Genomic DNA, 24,493 nt, shown 5'->3' on the forward strand with positions numbered 1-24,493 from the left:
TATTTTTTATTTTTCTGGTATGATAGAAAGTCGAACTAAAATATTCTTATAAAAGTATTATATATATATATTTTTACCAAAATAAACAATTTGAAATTATAATAAGCATATGGAAGGTTTTAAAAATAATAAAATAGAAACAGCAAAGGCAAAGTAGAGATACTAAACTAATATTTAAAGTAAACAAAAAGGGTAAGAGAGAAGAAAATGGAGGGGGGGGTTATAGATCACGCGCGAAAAAATATCGGAAAGGGGCGTGGGGAGAGAGAGCAGTTAGTCGTTTTGTGTTTGAGGAAATGCAAAACGCTGAGGTTTTTGTAGATAAAAATATCTGGCTGACATTGGCGGAAGATATTTATATGGACGATGACGTGGAATTTAGCTGACGCTTTTTACACGTGTAAAAGCGTAACGCCCATGTGGAGCCTTTTTATTTGGTTTTCGCCCCCAAAAAAAAACCACAAAACAAACTTCTTTCACCGCTTCTCTCTCTCTCTCTCTCTCCCTCTCCATTTCTCCACGAGCTTGAATCCCCAGAGGGTTTCGGACCTAAATTTTCTCCCACCATTTCAATTTTCTCTTTGATTTCATCCTCCATTTTTGGCTCTTCCGAATCGTTTCTCCTTCTTTTTGATCCCTCCGAAATGGGTGACTCTCATACGCCGTCGTTTCTCTCCCCGCCGCTTGCAGATCGACAATCACCCATGCCGCTGGCCTCTGCTACTACCGACTCCACTGGCTTCAACTCGGAATCTCACTCTTCTTCCATTACTCTTGATGGGTCCAAGCATTTTTTCGATTCTCATCATTGTTCGCAACTGGATGCGGTAAATTGTGATTCTATCCTTTTTGGCAGGCTTGATTTTTGTTTTTGTTTTTTTTTCCCCTCGGTACGAACGAGTTGTTTGCGGATTTTACTTTTGTTCCCTCTTTGAATGTAGCGTTAGGAGAGGACTAGGAGATCGTGTGACCTTTTCTTTGCTTTCTTGAAACTTATATGTCTGATTATAAGTGATTCTGTTGCTTTTGTGGCGCCTTTAGAAATTTAATGGTAAAGTGGTTTTTGGGTATCTCCCATTTGGAGTTATGAAACTTGCAAGACAGTGGAGGTGTTTATGTACTTGCTTATAACTGGAGTTTCAGTTCCGTGTCTTTACCTTTTTTCTGTTTATTAATCCCCTTTTTCACCTTTGCGATTCAATGGCTGTGGAGAAGAAATTCTTTTTGCAATGTTTGATTTATTATTTATCTTTTCCGTTTGTATCCGTGTTTAGTGTTTATGTGTATTAATTAGGTCGTGTTTGTTTTTGTTATCTATTTGGTTTTTGGTTTTTAATTTTTGACAACTAAGCCTATACACTTTCTTTTACCTCTACTTTTTATCAATGTTTTCAAAATCAGGCCAAATTATCGAGTGTTGAATGATTTCATTAAATTATAGATCAAAGTCACGTCTTTTAAAATTTTAGTTAATGGAAATGATTTCTCAATTGAATTCTTGTGAACAGGAGCAAACACATTGGACAGACGAGAAACATAGATTATATCTTGATTCTTTAGAAGCATCTTTTGTCCAAGATTTGCATCAACATAGGCCTATGCATGCTTTATCCCCAAAACAGAAGATGCGTCGGAAGCCGATCAGGCCTGATATATCTTCTTCAGAGGTGAGGCAACACATCCACAAAAAGAGTGGGAGTGAGTTTCCTATCTCATTCCTCTACCTTCTTAATGATTTCCTCTTGTTATATGTTTCTTTTTTAGTTGATGGTCCTTCAAGATGCCTCTTGGCAGAAGGCTAACATTGGGAGGAATGATCCTTTATTGGATAAGACTGCTGATTCTCCTGCTATTTTAGAGGATCTATGGATAAATCATTTTCCTTCTGCAGGAAAGCAGTGTAGTTTGGAAACTCCTGATCTCCTTGAAGAATGTGAAAGTTGTAGTGATAGGAGACACATAAGATACATGACGAACTCCTGTAGATCTGCCAGAAATTCTCAGCCGACCCGTCCATGCTGTTGTAATTCTTATACAATCATTACAGGTAATTTGATCAGTGCCATATGTTCTTGAAAGTTTCTCTTCTAGAATTTTCATCTCTTTTATGTAGTTGGTTGGGTTCTTTATGTACTCTTTTCTTATGTCTGAGTGGTATCCAATCTACCCCTCAATCTCCTCTTGTAGACACACCTGAACACATCGTTCATGTTTACCAAACCCCTTACTGGAGAAAGTTTTCCAGACTCTCACTTTTTGTTGAAGACCTTCTAATATACTAAAATTTGTAATCTATATTCTCAATACTCATTATGCATGTACATTAACTGTGAATTGCGGTCTTCCAATCATATTTTGTAATGGTGAAGGTTTTAACTTTTGCAATAATTATTTTGGCTGTAGTATTTCCCTCTAGCACCATTTAGATGCACTCACTTTTCTGATTTAATTTTGTGTTGGTGTACCAATATGACCATCACTTTGTGATGTTCCCACCTGGCACGCCACAGTACTGCATCAGTTGAAGTTTTGCAAATCTTCTTTCCAAAATTATCACGTGTTTGCCTAAACTTTGTGTTCTCCAAATGTATGTCTTGAGCATGTGAGTTGTAAAATCTGTAAGTGAATCTTAGGATATTGTGTTATCTTCTTAGCATTGGAAATTCTACATGCTTTGATATATTAATTGGATAGTTTCAACGGTTTTCAGTGTTGTTATAGCTTTGTTCCCATAGCATGTTTTTAGTGTTTACAGATGCACACCAGGGTTACAAGATTTAATGTCATACTTCTTCATGTTATATTTCAATTAAGAATTCATGTTCTCACTGATTGCATATCTTATTCATTTGAAGACGTTCGATGAGTTAGTGGAAAAGTACAAATCCTTTCTTTAAAGTTAAATGAGCACTTGTGTGCATTGTATCAGTGGAAGAAACAATTAAAACTGAGTAGACATGTCTGGGATAGTGGGATGGACTGCATTATGGATACTGATGAACTACTAGATGAAGCTAGGCTGATGTTACTAATTTTAGGACAGTAGCTGTTTAGGAATGAATCAAAACAGAAAATCTTGGGATGATAAGATTTTGGTCAACTTAGAGGAGCCACGAGGCATACAGAACTATCCTTCTTTAATGAATGAAAATGATTCCGACAGACAGAGCTACTTCAATATTGGAGTTGAACCAAAAGAAAAGAGCAGTTGTGGTTGTGGTGACACTCCAACATGTCTCAATCAGTGAGATTCTCATAAAGATTTCTATTTCCCCTTTGAATATGTATAAATGTTCCGGAAGAGTAGAAAACCTGCTGCAGAATAATTTTATTGTTATTCATAATTCTGCAAGAAATAACAAATAGATGCTTTAAAGAGAACAATGTTTGTTTAATCAAAGGACGAGATGCCAAAGGGAAAGTTCTTCCTTTCTCATCTTAGGTGCATGCTGCTACCACACTTCCTGTTGAAGAAGTCTCCCTGACATAGCTTGGAATTTAAAAAAAATATCAATTTCATAAGATTCATAATTTGGAAATAATTGATGCTACATACGTTATTGCTACCATTGCAAAGTTTAATGTGATTTTCCTGTTGCAAACTAATTTGGTGTCTTTTATCTCTTCATTTTGTCTTCTATGCAGAAGTTTCAGATCAAAACTTTGTGGATAATCAACCAGGAGAGTTGTCTAGTGGCATGCCTATTGCAAAAAGATTAAAGAAAGCTTCTTCTGATTTTTCAGACAGTGCCCAGGTTAATCATGGGACTACCTTAGACTTTTCTTTAGATATCTTATAATTTCATCATCTAAATGATCTGAGACTGATATGCTGCTATTAATCTCTTAGGTTGTACCATTTAAAAGATTATCCTAAAAAAGATAAAAAACCAGATGGCATATCTTCTGAGCATCTTCAAAACTTTGTGCCTCCAAATTCAGATTTGTGTTACTGCGTAAGAGGGAGCGACAACAATTCATTCCAACATGTGAACAGCCAGATTTGTGATACGGTTTTGTTTTCATTTCAGAAGAGCATTGTAAAGAAAGTAAGGAAAGTGACAACAATAATTTTACCAGAAGATCTGCGGCAGTAAGGAGAAAATATGTTTGTATATGGTACAAGCTAAACTTTTACGTAGTTCAAATATTGAGTGAAATACATGTTGACCCTATCTTTTCTCCTGGTTTCCTTTTTCTTGGAGTTTAAAAGGATGGAAATTCTACAACTAGATGTAGGGAAAGAATATACATGCTATAGAGAAGCTAGACACCCTGATAGTGAGATAGATACACAACCTTTTTAAATTTGTTTGAAATACTCCCATTATTAAGTTTTGTTAGAAACCTCAAGTGTAAATCATTACATAAATCAAAATGTGTCATTCTTTTGTGACACTGAAAAAGAGTTGAGCAAACTTATTGATTTTCTTTATGGGGTAAAGTTTTTTCATTGTATTGTTATCTTGTTGTAGTACTCTTACCGAATGATTTGATATTTGTTACTTTTGCTGGTTGCATTTGTAATTTCTACTTCAACTTAGCTTCATCTAGATCTATTTTTCTCACTCTGCTTCTAGGCAACAACATTTGGGCTCGAGCATTTTTGAGGACATAATTACACGTAATAAAATAATAGAGCCTTTCTCTTGTTTATGGAGTCTATCTCAGATGGTTGATGACAATATACTTACAGGGTTTATGGAGTCTATCTCAGATGGTTGATGACAATATACTTACAGGGTTAAGTGCTTTATTAAATGTTGATTTATTCCATCAAGTAAAACTCTCGGTAATACTAAACAATTTTGTCAAGCAGTTGGAAGAGTGCTTGAGTATTTTTTAGTGCAATGTTTGATTGGAGTTCCATTTTTAGTTAGTTTGAGGCTCCCTCTTTTTTTTTTCTGGGAGAACCATGTATTACTCCTCAAACTTTTGTATTTGATAAAAGTTCATGCACGGCTGACAGTACGGAATTTTTTGCTGGAATTTTGAACTTCATGCTGGTTAAGAACTTAAGTGTGATTGCTAGTGCAGTTGGGGGTCTAATGTGCTTTGATAATGTCGTTAGTAGCGTCATCATTTGTCATTTGCTCGTGTGTGTGAAGGTGAGTGTTGAACATTCCTTGTCAAATTGGGTTAATAAAGTGATAATGCATGTGGTTGATTATGAGATCTCACTTGACCATGCTTATAAGGAGAGGTGATTGTTGATTTGGTTTTCTGGTTCGACTAAGAACCAAACTGAATGGATGGTTTTATAAAAGAAAGAACACCTATGTCCAATAAAGAAAAAAAGATTAAGGATTGACAAAGAGCCCAGAGGTATATCAAATATTAAATGAAGATCGGACATTAAACAACCTCTTAATACCAAAACCTAAAACCTAACACTTTTTCTTAAAGTCTTGTTGTTGGAAAAACATGTTCAATGAAATTCATGCGACCTTCACACGTCACCTACTGATTTGTCATTTGAGAGAAGAGATCCCTCGAAAACTCGAAAAATTATAGGTGGTGCATGTCAACTTTGATGTTTAAAGTTAGTTTGTATCGTATGGTAAAATAAAGTTAATATTACGGAATTATCATATTATTTATATAATGGATCTAAACGAGATAAAATTTCAAAATGTTAGATTAAATCAATACAAGTAAATTGACTGGGGTTGACTAGCTTCGGCCTAAACCTTGAGGCTGAGTTAAGTTTTTGGATCGAGTGATTCACTTATCTTCAATTGTGGTCTGTCAAGGGTAAGTCACGGAAGAGACAAACTCGTTGCTGAGGTGGGCCTTTTGGGTTAAATTAGTGATGGCTCATTTTCAAAAGAAAAAATATACATTTGTAAGTTTCAAAACTACTTTTTTTTTTAAAAAAAATATGACTATTCTTCTAATTGTCCCTTAAACAAAGATCGTTAAAACTAAGTAGGTTATCATTGAGAATATTGTTTAAAATGTTAAAAATAGCAGTTTAATCACTCAACTTTACAATAATCTTATTATGTTTTGTTTTCAATATTTTTTTAGTTTCATTAAATCTCAAATTAACATTTGTCATAATGCTTTTAGAAAAATATATTCAAATAAACGAATGTGTTCTCTTATATTATTTCGAATGATTTTGGATCGAATAGATAATTAACATAAAATAAAAATAGAAACTATCAAGTTAAAAAAAAAAAACTAGTTAGGCCAAAAATAGCACCTTAGGTCCAAAATATGCCAAAGAGAAGCATCACTCTAGAAAACAAGAAACCGGGTGTACTCATTCGATTAACCAAACTTATTTCTTAATTTAGATGCAACTGAAGTGATTGAAGCATAAATTTGTTGTTAAGAGATATAACAATTTTGAGACCCTCAAACTATACAATTATTAAAATTAAACAAAAAAAAAGAAAAACTTACATAATTTTAAAACGGAAAATAAGATTGAAAGCATTAGTATATAAAACAATATTTTAAAAAGTTTATCAATTATAGAAAGTAATATTATTTAGGTAATATTGTTGGTTAGATTTCTATAAATTACAATGCTTCCATATGAGTAAGTTAATAGAAAAGTTGTGAATGCCATTTACAAACCATTAAATTAATGAAACATCTTGCTCTTAATCAAAATCTAAAATCAATTGACCCTATTTTCAAAGATAGTTAGTCATCTTCATCATTCCCTCTCCTTTTGCTCTGACCCAATTGGCTATAAATGTTGAAAACGAGTCAATTCCTCACCATTTTTCAACAACCCATTTCCCCAACTTTTGGTTTTTCCCCCAAATCTCGTTAACTCATCGATTTGCCAAATGGGTATCTTTTCAAAGCAAAAAATCTGGAGAGCAGGAACGACCCATGATGATTCGATGGGGTTTAATGGGGTTTCTGCAGCGAGCAAGAGGAAATGGACCCGTTTTTTGCCTTTGTTTGTGGCCATTGTGGTTATAGCAGAGATCGCTTCTCTCAGTCGGCTAGATATGGCGAAAAATGCGGCTATGGTGGATTCTTGGGTCGACTTGTTCTATGGATCTCCGGTTTTGCAAGAAGGGAATGAAGGTGGTAGTAAAACGGGCACTGAAATTTCTGTTGATGATGGAGGGATTGATGGAATTAGCTGTGAGGAGTGGCTGGAGAAGGAGGATGCCGTGGAGTATTCTAGGGACTTCAAAAGGGAACCTGTTTTGGTTTCTGGCTCCGAGAAGGTTCTTTCTATCTCTTCTTGTGTGTATCTTTGTCGCTTGGAGTTTTGATTTTAGTGGTGTTTTGGCTTGAAGAAGTACGTTGTTAGTCACTTAATCATATTATGTATTTGCAATTCAAGAGTTGCTTAGTTAATTCTTATACACGTCTTTTTACTTGTCTCACTGTCTAATTGTTTGCCTATGTATGAATTTGTAAGATTTCTTACTGGAACTGCTCGATTTTGTTGTGTTCCATACTGTGATGGTTCACAGCTCTTAATGACATCCTTCAGTTACGCAATTGAGTTTTCTGGCCATTGATTGCTGTAGGTTCTTGAGTTTTGTTTACCTCTTCATTTTTCTTTTCCTTTTTGGGCGAGATGTCAAAAGATCATATAGATGGATTATAAATTTATAGAGGATGTAGTTATAGTTGTTAATCCTTTGGCTTTTACAAACTGGCTGCTATATGCATATATGGTGGAAATTACTGAATGAGAAAGCTGTTTTTTCCTTTTTCGGTATCAAACTGGTTTCTGATTCTTTTTCTTTTTCAACTTTCTACAAATTACTCTTCGAAACCTTTACTCTTTCGGAATGCATCATAGGAGTGGAGAACTTGTGATGTGGGATGCCAATTTGGATTTAATCCTGGACAGCAGCCTGATGCTATATTCGGATCACCTAATCAAGGTAGTGTTGCTAGTGTACTTCGATCCATGGAATCATCACATTACTATCCTGAGAACAATATTGATTTGGCAAGACGGTGGGTAAGCCTAACTAATATGATGGATTCTTACAGTTCAGAGAACTCCTTTCCTTTGTATTATTCCTGACTATAGTAATTCTTGAAAATACTATTTTCAATCTATGAAACTGCACCACGATGACAAAGATAACTTTATTGATCTGGTTTTGACAGTGAACTAGTGAAGATCGTTGCTATAACATTGTAATTGTTCTTTTTTCATTTGAAACTGATAGCAGTAACCAAGAATTGGTATTGTATCCTATAAATGAGTGATTACAAAAATGCAGTTATCAGGGATGAATATTCTCTAAGGTTGTACGGAATTTGAAGTTCTGGCACTCTCCCAAGTCTTATCCAAATTTCAAGCTACTCCTTGACCCTTTTGATCCTCCCTCACGCTCTTTTTTCTTTTTCTCTTTTAGATTCAATTTTAGCTTATTAACTAACTCACTCGAGCCAACTTGTGTGGTTATTTTCCTTGGACTGCAGAATCTAAAGGGGTTCATATATGTGGATTGTCTTAGGTTCTTCCCCACGCTTGTGCTTTATCATCTTTTAGATAGTCTAAGATTGAACTCTTACAAATTGAGAGCTATTATGAGCTGTACTTATTTATGAAGTGTTCTTCCCTGTAACGTTCTGCTAATGTTGCATTGTTTTTTGTGCTTGTACATCCCACTCTGCCTTCTATAGCTTGCTTTTAGATATAGACTTCTTTTATAATACTATATTCAACGAACTTCAACTTCTGTAGGAAGGGTTATACCGTGGTTATGACCACTAGTCTATCATCAGATGTCCCTGTTGGATATTTTTCATGGGCAGAATACGAGATAATGGCACCAGTGCAGCCAAAGACTGAGCCTGCTCTTGCAGCTGCCTTCATTTCAAATTGTGGTGCTCGCAACTTCCGTTTGCAAGCTCTTGATGCGCTTGAGAAGTTGAATATCAAAATTGATTCGTATGGTAGCTGCCACCGGAACCACGATGGAAGAGGTACACTAGAATTTTTACAACTATTATGAAACGTATACTTTGATTTATGGACTGATTTTGTTTGCTGGGTTTACTTTTTTATTCTTGTTTATAATATTGTTGGCAACATATCTTCATTGAATATTGCATTCAAAAGTTAGTTCTTGGGTTGGTAACAGATAGGAACTAACATAGTTCTTCCACTTGGCCTATGTTTGAGATTGCTTTTGAGAGCGTTAAAAGCGATTAGTGAACTTCAAGTGTTTGGTAAGATTGATTATTAATAAATTTGTTAGAATCACGTTCTTAATCAACACTCATTCTCATTGTTTTTAACATCTTAACTTAATTTACAATTTACTTTTCTAGAAAAATTACTTGCAATTATTTTGAAAACTACAATAATCCCTAATAAAGCCTTAGACTGTTATCTAGGGAAAACTAATGCAAATTTGTTCAAGTCATGAATATCAGTTATCTTGATGTATTCAAGAATTCTTGAACTTTTTTTCCTTCCTAGCATTAATTGAAAAAAGTCACGATTTCGGACTATTTAATGAAAGAACAATCCCTAGGTTATCTTAAGAAAATGGTATCCTTCTGGCCCCGTGGTTAATTAAATCAGAAGGGGTTGTCTCCAAGTATTGCTTCATTTTTAGCGCTCTTTCCCCTTGACAGAGAATTGGAAAGAAGTTGGGCTCAAAAAAATGGTCAATGGTCATAATATTTGTCCATCTCTACAGTCTTGCCAGGTTTATATTTCCCCTTATGGATTGTTTCTCATCCTTTTCGGAGTTTCTAAATTTTAGCTTCAAGTTCTCAACTTTTGTTGATTATCGTTGCTTCTTGGTTCCTTTCAAGCTTTTTTTATCACTGCAAGGAGTGCGGGGCTCAAGTTCTCGAGCCCTCTCTCTCATTTGTTGGCATTTTCATCCAATTTCACTTTTTTGTTCTCCTTTGTAGAATTTAGGAGGCGTAAAGGTCTTTGCACCTTTTATTTATTTGTTTATTGTTTATTTCTCCCCACTTGGTTAGTAATGATTGGAGGTTCAATTCCGTGGATTTCACTCAAAAGAGAAATGTTTCTTTACGTCTTGACTCTCAAATGATGTTTTTGAACTTTGAAGAGTCCCTCAGACGATGTATTGTCTTTTCAAGCTTCTCAAAATTAAAACCATTACTTGATTGTCTAGTTGCGTTTGGCAGTTGACGTTTTGGAATGTCTTGCTAATGCCTAACTGTACTGGGATACACATCAAATGCTTAGCTAATGTCCCCAACTAGGGTATTTGCTTTTGTTTGAACGGGACATTGATTGTGCTAAAAAATATTCAGTAAAAAGATACGGTGACAGGAAGGTGCTTACTCTGATTAGTGATTTGGAAATTGAAGAGCTTAGTGATCTTTTGCTGATATTGGGAGAATGCACGACCCAGGGTAGTTGAGGATAAGAGAATTTGGAAGGTAGTACAACTTGGTATTTTTGGGCCTCAGTGACTAGAAGCTTAGAACTTTCCATTCTTTTTGTCATCAATTTTATGGTTCAGATTCTAGTTCTAATGTTGTTTGTATGCTTCAGATTTTCCTTCTCTTATGTTGGGGGTTAAATTAGAACGATAATACTGACACAATCTTTCCAAACTACTGTTGTTTAATTCATATTTTGCAGTTGACAAAGTGGAAACATTGAAGCGCTACAAGTTCAGCTTGGCATTTGAGAATTCCAATGAAGAAGATTATGTCACGGAGAAATTTTTTCAATCTCTTGTTGCAGGTATGAGGTTCATACCTATTTCTCTGATTCATGCTGTTACCAACATCTGTATGACATGTGGTTGAAATGAACGATCAGTATAGTTCAAACTATCCATACTAACTCGTAGTTGTCCGTGTCGCCGGTTTTTGTTTTGGCTTGCTCTGCACCTCTAGAGCTAGTTACCTTCTGTTTCTTTAGTGATAAGAATCACGAGACTCTTCACTTCAGTACATATTTTTACTATAGCATAATACTTCTAGAAGATAACCTCGAGGAATTCCAGTAATGGATTGGGTTGTAAAGTTGGAAATCTTGAAAAGTTATAGAACCCTCATAGTTTTCATGTTACACCGACTGTTTTGTAGAGTTTTCGTTAAGAACATCAATGCAATTATTTGTAGGAACTATTCCGGTGGTGGTTGGTGCTCCAAACATCAAAGAGTTTGCTCCTTCTCCTGATTCATTTTTGCATATCAAGGAGTTTTCTGATGTTGAGTCGATTGCCAAGTCCATGAAATACCTTGCTAAAAATCCCCAAATATACAATCAATCGCTAAGGTACTCGGAGCAGTGACATTATTGAGATCAAATTCTTCCATTTCATTATGATATGAACTTCGATGAAGATTTGGCTGTCTTATCTTTTAGATGGAAGTACGACGGTCCATCTGAATCTTTCAAGGCCCTTGTTGATATGGCAGCAGTGCACTCATCCTGCCGCCTTTGCATCCATATGGCAACCATCATTCACGAGAAAGAAGAAAATAGTCCCAGGTTCAAGAAACGACCGTGCAAGTGTTCTCAAGGCTCTGAAACCGTGCATCATTTATACGTAAGGGAGAGGGGGAGGTTTGAAATGCAATCCATTTTTTTGAGGTAACCTTTTAATGCAAAACGTAGTATCAATTCAAAGGTTTTTCTTAGGGGAAACGAAATCATTAGGCGTCAACATTGACAGGTCAGGAAATTTGACGCTGGAGGCTTTAGAATCAACGGTGCTAAAAAAGTTCAATTCTTTGAAACACGTACCAATTTGGAAGCAAGAAAGGCCTGAAAGCATAAGAGGAGGAGATGAACTAAAACTATACAGAATATATCCTGTTGGGTTGACTCAAAGGCAGGCTTTATACACCTTCAGATTCAAAGGCAATGATGATTTCAGAACTCACATAGAAACACACCCTTGTGCAAAGATGGAAATCATATTCGTCTGAATCTTGGGTTTCTTCATCTTCTGAGTGCATCCAATATGCAATTAGCTTGGTCTTTGTGGATGTATAATTTGTGTAACACAGTTGATGAACTAATATAAGTTTAGGGTGCAGTGAGGCGAGTACGGAAGTTTAGGGTGCTAAATAGGAGGTTCCCTTTGACCAGCTAATTACAGATCATGCGCCATTGTAAAATATTGAGAACAGAATTGGCCTTTGGGGGCCCGATGCATATTGCTAGTTGAATCTAGCCAATTCCACGAACAATCCTTTACTTATTTTATCATCTTTCTTTTATTCTTTTAATTGCATAATTGCATAGTTGGGACTGCAACATATGTACATATTAGTCGATGCTTAAACAATTAGTATAATCACAATTAGTATAATCAACGATGTTCTGATTTTGAAACAGTTAATAAATTAATACCTTTTTTTCCCCTTGTGGGTGGGTTGTAGTAAGTATAGCTTAAAAGTATTTGACATGTACTCAATAGCGATATTTCAAATTGGAAAAACTTCCATTCAACACAATTAGGGTGATATTTCAAAATAAGGAAGCTTCCATTCAACACAATTAGAGTGATATCTGGGACGTGCTGCAATATTCTCGGTTGTATAATTAATTTTGACAAGCCCTGGAAGAAAGACTGCAAAGGCTCTTAGATCAATATATATCAATAAGTCTCATCTTGATGTAAATCAAATAGCTTAAACCTATTGATTTCTAGTTTCTTTATATTTTCACAATTACGGTTATGCTTTAATTCCTTGTTAGCTAGCTAAAACTACCTTTAGTAACCAACTACTAGTATATTTTTCCTATAAATAAAATCTCTTCTCACATTTGAGTGCAGAATATTTCATACAACATAAAAAAGACTATTTGGTTTCACAACACATCTCTTTTTGTGGGTCTTTCCCAGTTCTTCAACATAATCTCCATTAATCCGTCCATATAACACCAAAATTCACTTCTATCTTTTCAATCATCACTCCCATGAGCAGCTGTGTCAACCTAGTTGAGATATCTTGCTATGATTCCAAATTTCTATGTTTCTGTATTTTGGCTCTATTTTGTGTTATTGTATTTTGAGTATTAGCCTCATTTCATCAACAAAAGGGTTTCTTTCTGTTTTAAAAAAAGAAAGAAAAAAGGTTAGCACTCCAAGTTTTCTGGTCTAGTGATAACCAGAGCATAGCATTAAAGCTAAAAGTAGAAGAACTAGCTGAAATCAGAAAAACTGAATGATCTCGCTAGTCAATTGATTTGAGCAATACATGTCCGTTGGTTCAGTTTCATGAAACTCGAAATACAAAAAGTAATTTAGGGGCTGGTATAGTCTATTCGGTTGGCATTGGTTATCTAGAATGCTGGTTTCAATGTTGATTTTCACATTTTTCTTGTATCAGTAGGTTGGTATAAAGCCAGTTTTGACGAGAAAAAAAAAGATTAACCGACCCACTAACACTCCATTAGAGATTCTAGGTTCAATCATACTCGATGATCGTTTCCTTACATTTGCATATCAATAGACCTCCTGTTAATGATGTCATACAGTAGTTATCCTTGACTTGGGAAATTGAATAATTCCCTGGCTAATCCTTCTTAGTTTCCTGACTAACAATAAGGTTTGAGTTTCGATTCTTGGGAGAGTTGTCCTTCTATCTCACACCAGTTATCTCTTAAAATCAAATCTGAATTCTAATCGGGGGAGGGAGAGTGTCCTTTAATAAGAAGCAACCTGAAAATTCAACCATCTAATAACATAACGTTCTCCATCGAAGCGTGATATGACAATCATGAGAAACCATTGGAGATTATGAAGAATATCACCAAAGAGAGTATAAAAAGGCCGACCATTATGGCTGATGAAATCTCCAAGAAATCAAAAGTTGGTTTTTTTATACAATAAGACTCAATACTATTAAGCTAAATGTTGACATGAATAGTGAAACTTCTCCAGTTATCACCATTACCAGGCATTTGAAATAGAATCCAAAACAAAAACTATGCAAGTTTCAGGCAAAACTATACTACTATCAAACAAATAAAAGCGATAAATACTTGCATAGAGGAAGCTGGAGTTTCAAACAGAGTAGGTAAGGTATGATTCTGTTGTTCCTTCTCCATCACTAACAGTAAAACTGTCCTAAGAAAGAAACCCATCTCGCAATAGAACTATAAAACAAAAGTTACCTTGCAAAATGATGTCTCACAAGCTGAATCTAAACAACAGTCTGAATCTAAACAACAGTCCTTCTCTGCCGGACCTTTGCCTTCTCAGCATCAATAATGGATTCCACAAGCTTAACTGCACTCTCCAACTTCCCATCTGTATTCACAACCACGTAATCAAAATTCTTAACATTCTCTCTAACCCATGGAAGTCTCACCAACAATGATTCTTCAGTCCCTGTCTTCCTATCAATCGACCTCTCCCCTAATTTAGCCTCACTCTCCGCCATCAAAAACACAAAAACAGCAGAATTTCGAAGAATCTTCCTCAATATTTTAGCTCTTGAAATTTCAACTCTCAAAACAATATCATACCCTTTTTCCATAAACTCACGAATTTGCGTTTTGGGAATCCCCTTGTAATGTCCATACATAAACGAAAATTCCAGAAGCTCGTTCCTCTTCATCATAGCAGAAAACTCTTCTTTGGAGATGAAATAACAATCTTTTCCATCGACTTCACCAGGTCGCATTGGACGAGTCGTCGCTGTGACAGCGAAATGGAGGCCTTCTCGGACTTCTCTCAATCGCTTAATCACAGCATCGTTTCCGACCCCAGGTGGGCCACTGAGCACAATAACTAAAGGGCTTTGATTGTAGACCAAACGGTCGGAGCGAAACGAAGAACCAAGCAAAACTTCAAGGGAGCGAAGCAATTCCGATCGGTTATCTTCGTCGGGCGGCTGAATGGTGGGGGAAAGGGCATCGCCGATTTGAGAAACGGAAGAGAAAAATGGTGGGGTTAGATGGAATGATTGAATGGGTTTGATTAAATTAGGAAAAGGAATGGGATTGGGAAACTTTGTGTGGCGAGTTAAAGAGCGGGAAAGGGAAAGAGAAGTGCTGAAGAATCTGCGAGCCATGAGGGGAGAGACGAAAAATTGGGAAGTGCAGTTTACAGTTTCTCCATTTCATTTGAAAAAAGAAAAACTTAGGTACTTAAACATCTCAGTACAAATACATAATTAAAATGTTTGATAAGTCCATTAGTAAATTTTGTAAATACATGACATCATTTGTTCATATTTTGAAATAAACTCAAAAATTCTAAGATTATAATAGAATTTAAATCAATTGATCACTATATAACTAAAATATGGTTCATTATGCTACATTTGAAAATTTGTGTAATTGAACTTTTAGAGACCTTATTTAGCTTTTTCATGGGACTTCAAAAAAGAGTGTGGCTTTGGACTAATTGACTTTGCAATAAGAGTATCAAAATTTTGTTAATGTTTCATCTCTTTATTTTCTTTCCTATACAAGTTTAAATTAAACAACCATCGATAGAATGAATTATGGAGAAATTTCTCTAGTTAATAACGTTAAAGCTTCTATTATTTTTTATGCCCAAAATTTGACAAAAATATATTAGGGAGAGATGATAGATAGGGTTTATGTATAGAGTGGATTGTATTTTTTTAGAACCATATGACAACATGAACAGCTCTCTCTATCTCTAATCTATATTTTGTTCTTCCATGGCAAAAGGGTGAGAGATTTCCAAGATATATATAGAAAAGGCATCATTAACGACTCATTATAATTATGTGGATAGATCATCTCAAAGCAGCTGATCTCTCAAACTTCATGCAACAACATCCTTTCATGGTGGAGATCAAGAGATATAATTTGGGTTATTTTGGATAATCCGATCAAGAAGACAGCCAGAATATAATCTCCCCTGCAGCTTCCTTGAATGTATCCTCCGCTACCGTTGCTGCCCCAAATTCATTGTAACCTCTGCTCACCTGCTCGTCCAAACAAACTCGTTTCAAAACTTTTGAATTCATCTCCGTTCTTGTTTAGTTTCTTGTCTTTTAAGAAATAAATAATAAAATGCCTATTACTTCTCAATTTTGTTTTAATGTAATAAAATTTTCAAATGTATTAGAAATGTACCAAAATTATTACAATGATACTGTTTGATTTTTTCAGTGTCATGTTGTATATATACTTTGAGTACTCCTAATATCTTTCAAGAGTGTTTTCATAGTTCATTATATTCTAAAAATGTCTTATAGCTAGATCTTTAAATGTTTAATTTTGCATTGAATGTAGCTTGAATTTTCAAATTTAAGTTTTAGATATATATTTTAAAATATTAATTTACAGATTCATTAGGCTTCCAATTGAAAATTTATAGCTCTAGATATCATAAGAAACTCATGAAATTTATATCTCATAGTTTCCAAAACAAGATTTATAAACACGTCTCAGAAAGAAGAAACAAAGAGAGAATGGTTAGGAAGAAAAAGAAAGAGAAAATGTAAAGAAGAGATATGAATATGTGATACTTACATGAGCTTGAATCATAAAGAAGGACTGATGCACATCGGAGGAGACATGAGCAGAAACAACGTCGATTCGATATTTGTCAAGAACATAACAAAGGGCAGCAAAGAGGCCAGGTTTCTTGGCGGAGCAGACACAAAAATGAGCGTGGCGACCGCAGACACTCAAAACAAGGTTGGAGGAAGTCCAAGTTTGGAAGGCGGAGGGTGGCGATGGCAGCGGGAGATTACTAAGAACATTTTCGGGGGTGATCGTGGTGGAAAGATGAGAAAGTAGGGTGGCGGATGACGACATGTCGTCGTTGGAGGAGGCTTGGTCGGCCAAGAATGCCTCACGGGTTGTGGGCAAGGGATGATGAACAATCTTTGAGCAGCCCATAGATGGGTTATTATTATTGTTGTTGTTGTTGTTGAGTTTTTCGACCTTTTGTTTGTGGAGTCTCTGAAAGGTTTCTTGAAGGGTTTTTATGTAGTTTACTGCTTCGTCTACTATACTGGATTTGTCTGCCTGCAATTTTACATTAAAAGCATGTCATTAATTAAAATCCTCCCTCTACATTATTACTAAAAGGCATGATGATATATACATATACCCTCCAAAAAAAATTATGATGCAAACATATTTAATAAAGAATCCAAAGACACATTTATGGTTCCTTACAACATTTGGAAAATATGTCTTTTTATGAACAACAAAGAAAATCAAACTTTCTCATTTTTGCTTTCAAAAAATATATATAAAAATTGAGATAATGTGAAGTTAATTTACCTTAGGAGGAAGATGAGGAAGCAAGGCATGAAGATTAGAGAACATATTTCTCATTTTCTTCCGTCGCTCTCTCTCCGTCCAAATATGAATGTCATGATCAGATGACTCAGTAGCACCAGCCGATTTTCCCTCGGTTTCTAGCTCTCTCTTCTTCCCCGCTTGCATCGGGGGAGGAGGGGGGAGGTAGCCAGTGTTGTTGTTGTTGTTGTTTTCATGGTTGTTGTTGTTGTCATCATCGTCGATGTCGCTACCAGAGTAGTTAAGGAGGGTCCAAGAAGGGTGGTGGTGGGCGGACATGGCGGAGAGATGGGGTAGTGAGAATAGGAGAGGAAGTAAAGAAGAGCAGTGGAGGGGTTTTAAGTTAATATGATGAAGGAATGAGGTGGTGGAAAAATAGAAAGAAAGAGCACAAAATACAATCATAAGAGAATGGCGTTACGGCGCTTAAAAACGAAAACGGATGTCTCTTCATACTTAAATTCTGGCCCCAACTTTGTTTCTTTCTCTTTTTCTACTTCACAATATTCTTCTCATTTTTAATTCTTTTCTTCACCATCAATTTTTAATTAATCAGTTTTTATTTCATTTATTACCATCCAAACCTAAATTAAGAACCCAACTAGATATAAATATTAATTTAATTAACTATAATTAGGTGTATATGTAATCATAAATTTTCTTTTCTTTACCTATTACACAATTAATATATAAAGTTGAATATGTGTTTTGCTTCCTTTCAGTTTTTAAATAAATACATGATTAAAAATAAAAGAAGCTTTCACTTTGTCGTAAATTAAATTTAAAGCAATGATTAGGTGCATCTTATCCATGTGTTTTCTATCTTTCCATCACACAAAAGTAAAATTAAAAGATACTTTTTTTGAAGAGATGTGTATGATGCTAAAAAAATTTTCTATAATTTATTATTGATCCTATTCTTGAGTAGTTAAGTGGTATATACGTATACTACCAAACAAATTCGCTCGATCATTTTATCAAAATAAAAATTGCAATATATCTAATCTCACAAAAGAAAAAATATTATTGGATTAACTATTGGATTTTTCAATTTTTTTAAAGTACATTCTCGACATAATTTAATTAGTTTAAGAGTGATATATGTTAAGAACTCTTCGAAAAGATGAGAATCACGATCTAATTTTCAAACACATAAAACTCTCGATGTATATATTGTGAGAAAACCAAATTATCCCTACTTAAATAATTTTATAAGAAAGGTAAAATTAAAAAAAAAACACTAAAATTACATGAAGTTATTAAATAAAACATAAATAATAATTTGAGGTTCGGACCAAGACAATATATAATAATCCCACCAAAAGTTAGAAATTTAAATTCTTATAATTCTTAAAGAAAAGTGATAGGAAGTTCGATCACTTGAGATAACGATAGAATAGTAGCTATTATAATGAAGAAATTCCATGCATTGTTTTATCAAATGTTTATGAAATGGTGAAAAAATTTATATGTGATAAACGCAAGCCTAAACAATAACAAATAGTTAACACCTAATTACTTTGATTAGTGAGACAAGTAATTTATGTTTCAAAAAGTTGTGATAGGCATCACTCACAATTTCGTCTAATCATATTTTTTCGATTTTGATGTTTTATTTTTAGATCGATGTTTTTTTGGTTTGGTATTTTAATTTATATTTTTGTTGAAGTTGAGAGATACTCTTCGATATCGTTTTTTTTTTTTTTTGTTAAAGAATGAAATAAATAAATAGAAATGAAAAAGTTAGAAGGAAAAAGAATGGAAGTAGATTAAATTTGGATTCATTTCCTCCCTAATTATTAAAAAGAAAAAACAAATCCTATAGTTATTGTATTATTATCATTCTATTATGAGTCCATTTAATTATTACTATTTTGTTTGGTTTTATTTCAAATAATTATTTCTTAAATCATCATTCTTTGTACATTTCTTAATTAAAACGTTGTTAATAATTAATATCTCACATTTTTCAATAAAAGAAAGAAAACAATAAAATTCAGAAGTACTTCCATTTGTTGCATGTAACGGTTGAGCTTATCCTAAGCATTAAAACTTTTGTTACAATCAAATCCGTATTAATATATAAATTGCTAATTATCAAATCAAAACAAATATATCCTTTAATTGTATGTATATTATATAGTCTTCATTCATTTGTTTATATTATACAAATATTGTTGAAGTTGTAATGAAAATTTTAGATCAACAACTTTATTTAACAACCACTAATTATTAGTAACTACAAGATTTACGGCATTAAATTGTATTAAAAAATATAACTTTTTTACATTGTGTACTATTATATAGCAACTAAATTATTACGAACACAAATATGTATACTAGGGTAATAGTGCTAAAGGCATCGGGAATAACAAATATATATACTAGGTAAGTTTGAACACTAATTTACGTTTTGATTTTAGGGTTTATGGTATCATTGTAATTTAATATTATTAGAGATGTGTTAAATTATCATTATTTATAGTAAATAATAATATAGATATAAAGGGTTAAAATTAAAACAACAAATTAATATTTGTGTTGTTAATTTTTAAACTAGAGGTTTGATTTCTCGACCTTTCATATCGTAAAAAGTAAGACCTCGAATTATTACACGTATTGTATTTAATAAATTTATGTAGTTTTTACTACTTTTCAATTTTATCCTTTTTTATGAAAAAATTGGTATGAGTTGTCATTTTGGTATGATTGGATGATATGGTATTAGGGTTTCATCACGAGAGACCATATAAATTAAAGTCTAATCATAAGGTTGTTTTGGATTAATATTATAAGAGGAATCGGGTTTGATCTTTAGCACTTTTTTCAATTTTTCGAGTGAAATTATTTATCATTATGTTAATTGATTGAGTGTTTGAATCCTATTTCAACAAAAAAAAATATGTTTAATCTAACGTTGAAATTAAAAATTAAATTTATTTGAAAGTCTTATGATCTAAAGTTAGGATTTCACATTTTTTAATAAAAAATTCAAATAAAATTTTATTGAAGGGAGTTATAGACTTACCCTAATTTATTTCATAGTATATTATTGATTAAATAAATAGAATCAATAAATTTTACTTTTGTATTTTAAAAAATTAAATGAAGCCTTAAAATTTAAAAAGAAAAGAATTTTAAAAGGTATTAAAAATATAACCAACAAAGTTTAAGAAAATGTAATGTTGTAAATTCTTTTTTTATTTAAGAAAGAAAAGTAGATTTAATTTTAAAATACATTATTGAAAAGAAAGAAAAGGAAAAAAGAAAAAGAAAAAGAAAGCGTGTTGTACCAAAACAAAAATGTTGGTGAAAAGTAAAAAAGAAAAGTAATGTTTGTTTTGGGTGTGAGATTTTTCAAGCGTTACTAAATAACAAACCTCCTTAATCATTACATCTTTGGAAAATGTTTTTCTTTCTTTAATACCAAATTCAATTCTCTTCTTCCACACACATACACCAAATTTCATGAACACTATTCTACTATGTGTTAACTATATATAAGAGAATCATCCACTCATAGACATTTGTGGACTAACTTACGTTAAGTAGTTTTCTTTACTAATTACTTTGGTGGTTCATCTTGGTAAATCTCTCCCTACTTATACAAAACGATTTTCTCTCTTTTACTTTCTCACTAGAATTCCAACCAAGATGAAGACGTAATCTTTCCAACTTTTATATGATTAGTCTAGATTTTCCAACTAAGCAAAAGAAAATAAGTACGACGATTTGCAGGATTCAATGAAAGAAACGAATTTTTTGTTTTGGTATCGATATTGACCTCAAACGAGATATGCATGGAGATGAGTCACTAAAGCAAAAGAGTGATACTTAGACTACCAAACACCCTAGGTATAGCTTTTATTGTATTGTGGGCTCAATTTGGCGGGCCTTTGTAGGCCCAATGGCTAAGCCCAATATGACTAAATTTGAATAAATATATTTGAATTTGATAAAGATTGGTTATATTTTTGTTCAATTTAGAAATGGAAAACTTTATCCATTTAAAATTGATTTAAAACTAGTGAGGTTGCTATGATTATTGAATGGTTTTATTTGTATGTATTGTTTTTTCAAATGAAAACTGATTATAATAATTTATTGTTAGTCATAAATAAATATTTGTCAACTTTCTCAATTGGAAAATTAATTTCCAAGTATTCATTAATGAGCTATTATTTATTACTTAATAAAAAGCATTTACTTTTAAAATTAATATAGATTATTTTATTATAAATATTTATGCTTGTGAAAATTTGATAGCATTTCTACGTTAAAGTATTAATTCAACTAAACTTTCTCCTGACTTTTAAAATAAATTATCAATACAAAATCTTAAACCAAATAATCGCTTAATTCCGATCAGATTCAAATGTCTAACTTTAAATATTGACAAAATTCAATTAATATCTGCTAATAAAAATATATATATTGGTCCGAATCTTCCGACTTTACTTTACTATAAAACGTTAACGTCTTCAAATTTAAAATTAACAAATTTATAAAAAAAAAGTTCTTATTTTCCAAAATTAATTATTTTAGGCATGCTTTTTTACTTTATTAATTCACATACTTTTCAGTTTTGAAAACTGAGTTAATTAAAGAGAATAATATATTAGGCATGTGATATATATGAGTCTCAATAATTACATGCAAGTGTGAACTTTTACACTAATTTCCACCCTTCATTCTCAAACTCTTCCGATTAAAATCTAAAAAAAACAAAATCTTTCTTTGCTAGCAATACAAGGAAAAGCGGCTAGAAAGCAGTCTATCTGAAGGTCCGTTTGAGGACATTCATGAAGGATGTGCAAACAACTCTTACAAATTTCACGGGTCAAAGAATTTGAGAGGTCTCCGTATTCTCCATATATTCATTCATGGAGGCGGAAGATGGATGCAATTAGTGGAAAGAAAACTTGGATCCGTTGAGCTGGAAAGGAAACTGACTTAGTCTCATTAATTAGGGTTAGTCGAGTCGGCTCTTCTAAGGCACAGTTGACCTATGACTGAAACTTAGTAGATTGAGGAGTGGAACTTGCTCGATAAGAAGTAGACGTCGGTTCTTCCAACAAGAAAATTTCTATTGAATTTATTTTGAAAAATTATTTCATAAAAAAAAAAAAAAAACCAAAAACACTCACCTAAACTTCACCAATAAAAAGAAACAAAAAAAGTGAATGCAAAAAAGATTAAGCAACGTGGTAGGTTTTGATGAAGAATAACAAATGGCTCCACAAGAATCTTCTCCTTTCTTTTCTCTTTTCAACTCACCAACTCCAACCCACTTAACAAAATAAAAAAATAATAGAAAGGAATGATAATTTTCTTTTCAATAATAACTCAAAGAAAATGCATCCAACTAAAACTTTTTCCCTATCAAACCCATCCATTTTGTTTCTTTAGTTCTGTGGTTGTTGACCATGTGTATTGCTTGGACTAAAAGCAAACAAATCATTTCCCATCTCTATCTCACCTACCCCTTCTAAACCATTTTTTCTTTTATCTTCTTCACTTTCTCTCATTTTCAAACCTTCTAATTCTCTTCTTTCATTTTCCTTAATATTTTCATTTCTTTTTTCTTACAAAAAAAAATATTCAAATATTACAAAAAAAATCTTTATTCATTTAAAAAATTCAACATATTCCACCTACTTTCGATAAATTTCAACATTGATCTGAATGTGTGTTTAACATGTCTTTTCGAAGAAAAAGAATTACACGTATCATCTAAGATTTCTATATTGATAGTAAAAGTTTTCTTGTTCATGGCTAACTATATTTGGTTAGATTTTAAAAATATATCTATTTTATCTATCAACTCACATAGTTTACGTAAAGCTTTTATGATTATAAAAATGTATCCATAAGTTTAATTAGGTAAAGTATATGATTTACATGCTAAGTAGGCATTTGTTGATATATGTATATATAAAAATTAAATGAGGGTGAGGTTAAGATTAAAATTTTGATTACTTGAATAGATAATCATGATTAGAATACAATTGGTTAAAACATGGGCTAAAAATCTACTTTAATTTATCCTTTGTCAACTTAAAAAAACAACTCAATAATTCCTTTATTTTTTTCTCTTTTAAAAATAACTCAATTAATTTAAATGTATATCATACATCTTATCTTAAATACAAGTATTTGACCTCTTATATTAATTGGGAACATACACATCTTCTTAACTACTTACAATTTCCATATATAAGTTGACGATGATGGATTGATTTATTTATTCTATTTTTTTAATTGAAAAATTGCAAGGATGAAGATTCAAGGAATTGGTATATTTGAATCAATAATTAGGTCTTTTATTTTGATTTGTGGTTGATAACATCATTCATCACCTATAATCAAATTTCATTCATTGATTTATCTTAGTTTGATATTGAATATGTTCTCTTAATAAACTTTGATCCATATTTGAATGAGACATGTAAGGGAGAAAAGTTGATAAGCTTAATCGATAAAAATACTGATGGTCCAACAATTTGATATTTTTCCTACATTCTTATAAGAACATAACATAACTAAAGAAAAATAATAAACATTTCACACCCTTTTTAAATAAATTAACTTGTTAGACATATAATATTACAATTTTCTTCGCTCATTATCTTAAATTTTGAAATTGATTAGTGATTTAAGATGGTGTGTATAAAATAGATAGTCCAAAAAATGATCTTATATACAAACTCTTAAAATATTATCAACCATCAACTTGATCTTTTAGCTCTCAATTGATTAATAGAATTGTCGACTTATCGACAAAAATTTAAAAGGTCAAAGCTAGTGAAAGTTAGCAATTATTGCATGGATATATGAATGCCAACGACTTTTATATATAATATCTCATTCAAAATTAATATTATATTTCATTTTATACTTCGAATTTTCATATTATTAAAATAATTAAATATATTCTATATGGGTTTAGAAAACAACAAAATCATCTAAATCATCTCATAATCACTTATAGGTAAAAACCTAACTTGTTTTCAAATAAAAAAAACTTTCAACTTTTTATGTTAAATTTTACTTATTATCCTTTCATAGAGTTAGAAGGTCGATCGATATGTTCTATTCAATAAAATGTCTTTTCAACTAAAAACTTATACGGATCAAATTTGGATCAAATTTGAAAAGTCAAACGTTTATATGTTAGGAGTATTTGCATATAAAAACAATTCACAATCTATATTTTAATTATATATAAAAAAGATTACTTTAAAGTCATTTTCAAATAATCTCTCTCAACAAGTTCTTTTTTAAAACTAAAAATCTTAA

The 24,493-nt window shown here is 32.6% G+C and overlaps 4 protein-coding genes across 9 annotated transcripts; 2 read left to right on the forward strand and 2 right to left on the reverse strand.

Annotated features, from left to right (window-relative positions):
* Window positions 1–441: 441 nt before the first annotated feature.
* Window positions 442–4,527, forward strand: LOC101204925 (cold-regulated protein 27). Of its 2 annotated transcripts, none has more exons than XM_011660600.2 (5): window positions 442–827; window positions 1,509–1,698; window positions 1,892–2,047; window positions 3,646–3,755; window positions 3,851–4,527. In XM_011660600.2, exons 1-5 carry the CDS (start codon window positions 645–647, stop codon window positions 3,875–3,877), a joined length of 666 nt encoding a protein of 221 aa, XP_011658902.1. In that variant the 5' UTR covers window positions 442–644; the 3' UTR covers window positions 3,878–4,527. The 2 variants fall into 2 exon arrangements, with proteins under 2 accessions (XP_011658902.1, XP_004136978.1); XM_004136930.3 differs by having other exon boundaries at window positions 1,509–1,667; window positions 1,765–2,047.
* A 2,132-nt stretch (window positions 4,528–6,659) lies between these two features.
* On the forward strand, window positions 6,660–12,160 carry LOC101205170 (glycoprotein 3-alpha-L-fucosyltransferase A). Of its 2 annotated transcripts, none has more exons than XM_004136931.3 (7): window positions 6,660–7,199; window positions 7,787–7,947; window positions 8,687–8,928; window positions 10,577–10,681; window positions 11,065–11,221; window positions 11,312–11,539; window positions 11,622–12,160. In XM_004136931.3, exons 1-7 carry the CDS (start codon window positions 6,807–6,809, stop codon window positions 11,875–11,877), a joined length of 1,542 nt encoding a protein of 513 aa, XP_004136979.1. In that variant the 5' UTR covers window positions 6,660–6,806; the 3' UTR covers window positions 11,878–12,160. The 2 variants fall into 2 exon arrangements, with proteins under 2 accessions (XP_004136979.1, XP_011658901.1); XM_011660599.2 differs by having other exon boundaries at window positions 6,668–7,199; window positions 7,787–7,951.
* A 118-nt stretch (window positions 12,161–12,278) lies between these two features.
* LOC101205413 (guanylate kinase 3, chloroplastic) lies at window positions 12,279–15,040 on the reverse strand. Of its 4 annotated transcripts, none has more exons than XM_031888741.1 (2): window positions 14,075–15,040; window positions 12,279–12,512 (listed from the first exon to the last, which is right to left on the reverse strand). In XM_031888741.1, the coding sequence occupies exon 1, from the start codon at window positions 14,974–14,976 to the stop codon at window positions 14,122–14,124; it is 855 nt and encodes a 284-aa protein (XP_031744601.1). In that variant the 5' UTR covers window positions 14,977–15,040; the 3' UTR covers window positions 12,279–12,512; window positions 14,075–14,121. The 4 variants fall into 4 exon arrangements, with proteins under 4 accessions (XP_031744601.1, XP_011658899.1, XP_031744600.1 ...); XM_011660597.2 differs by having other exon boundaries at window positions 12,279–12,524; XM_031888740.1 differs by lacking the exon at window positions 12,279–12,512 and adding an exon at window positions 12,673–13,006.
* A 413-nt stretch (window positions 15,041–15,453) lies between these two features.
* Window positions 15,454–17,591, reverse strand: LOC101219151 (transcription factor bHLH95). Its single transcript, XM_004137063.3, has 3 exons — window positions 17,177–17,591; window positions 16,415–16,915; window positions 15,454–15,864 (listed from the first exon to the last, which is right to left on the reverse strand). The coding sequence occupies exons 1-3, from the start codon at window positions 17,471–17,473 to the stop codon at window positions 15,769–15,771; spliced, it is 894 nt and encodes a 297-aa protein (XP_004137111.3). The 5' UTR covers window positions 17,474–17,591; the 3' UTR covers window positions 15,454–15,768.
* Between the last annotated feature and the right edge of the window lie 6,902 nt (window positions 17,592–24,493).

This window comes from Cucumis sativus, chromosome 7 (genome assembly GCF_000004075.3).
Source record: "Cucumis sativus cultivar 9930 chromosome 7, Cucumber_9930_V3, whole genome shotgun sequence".
NCBI lineage: Eukaryota > Viridiplantae > Streptophyta > Magnoliopsida > Cucurbitales > Cucurbitaceae > Cucumis > Cucumis sativus.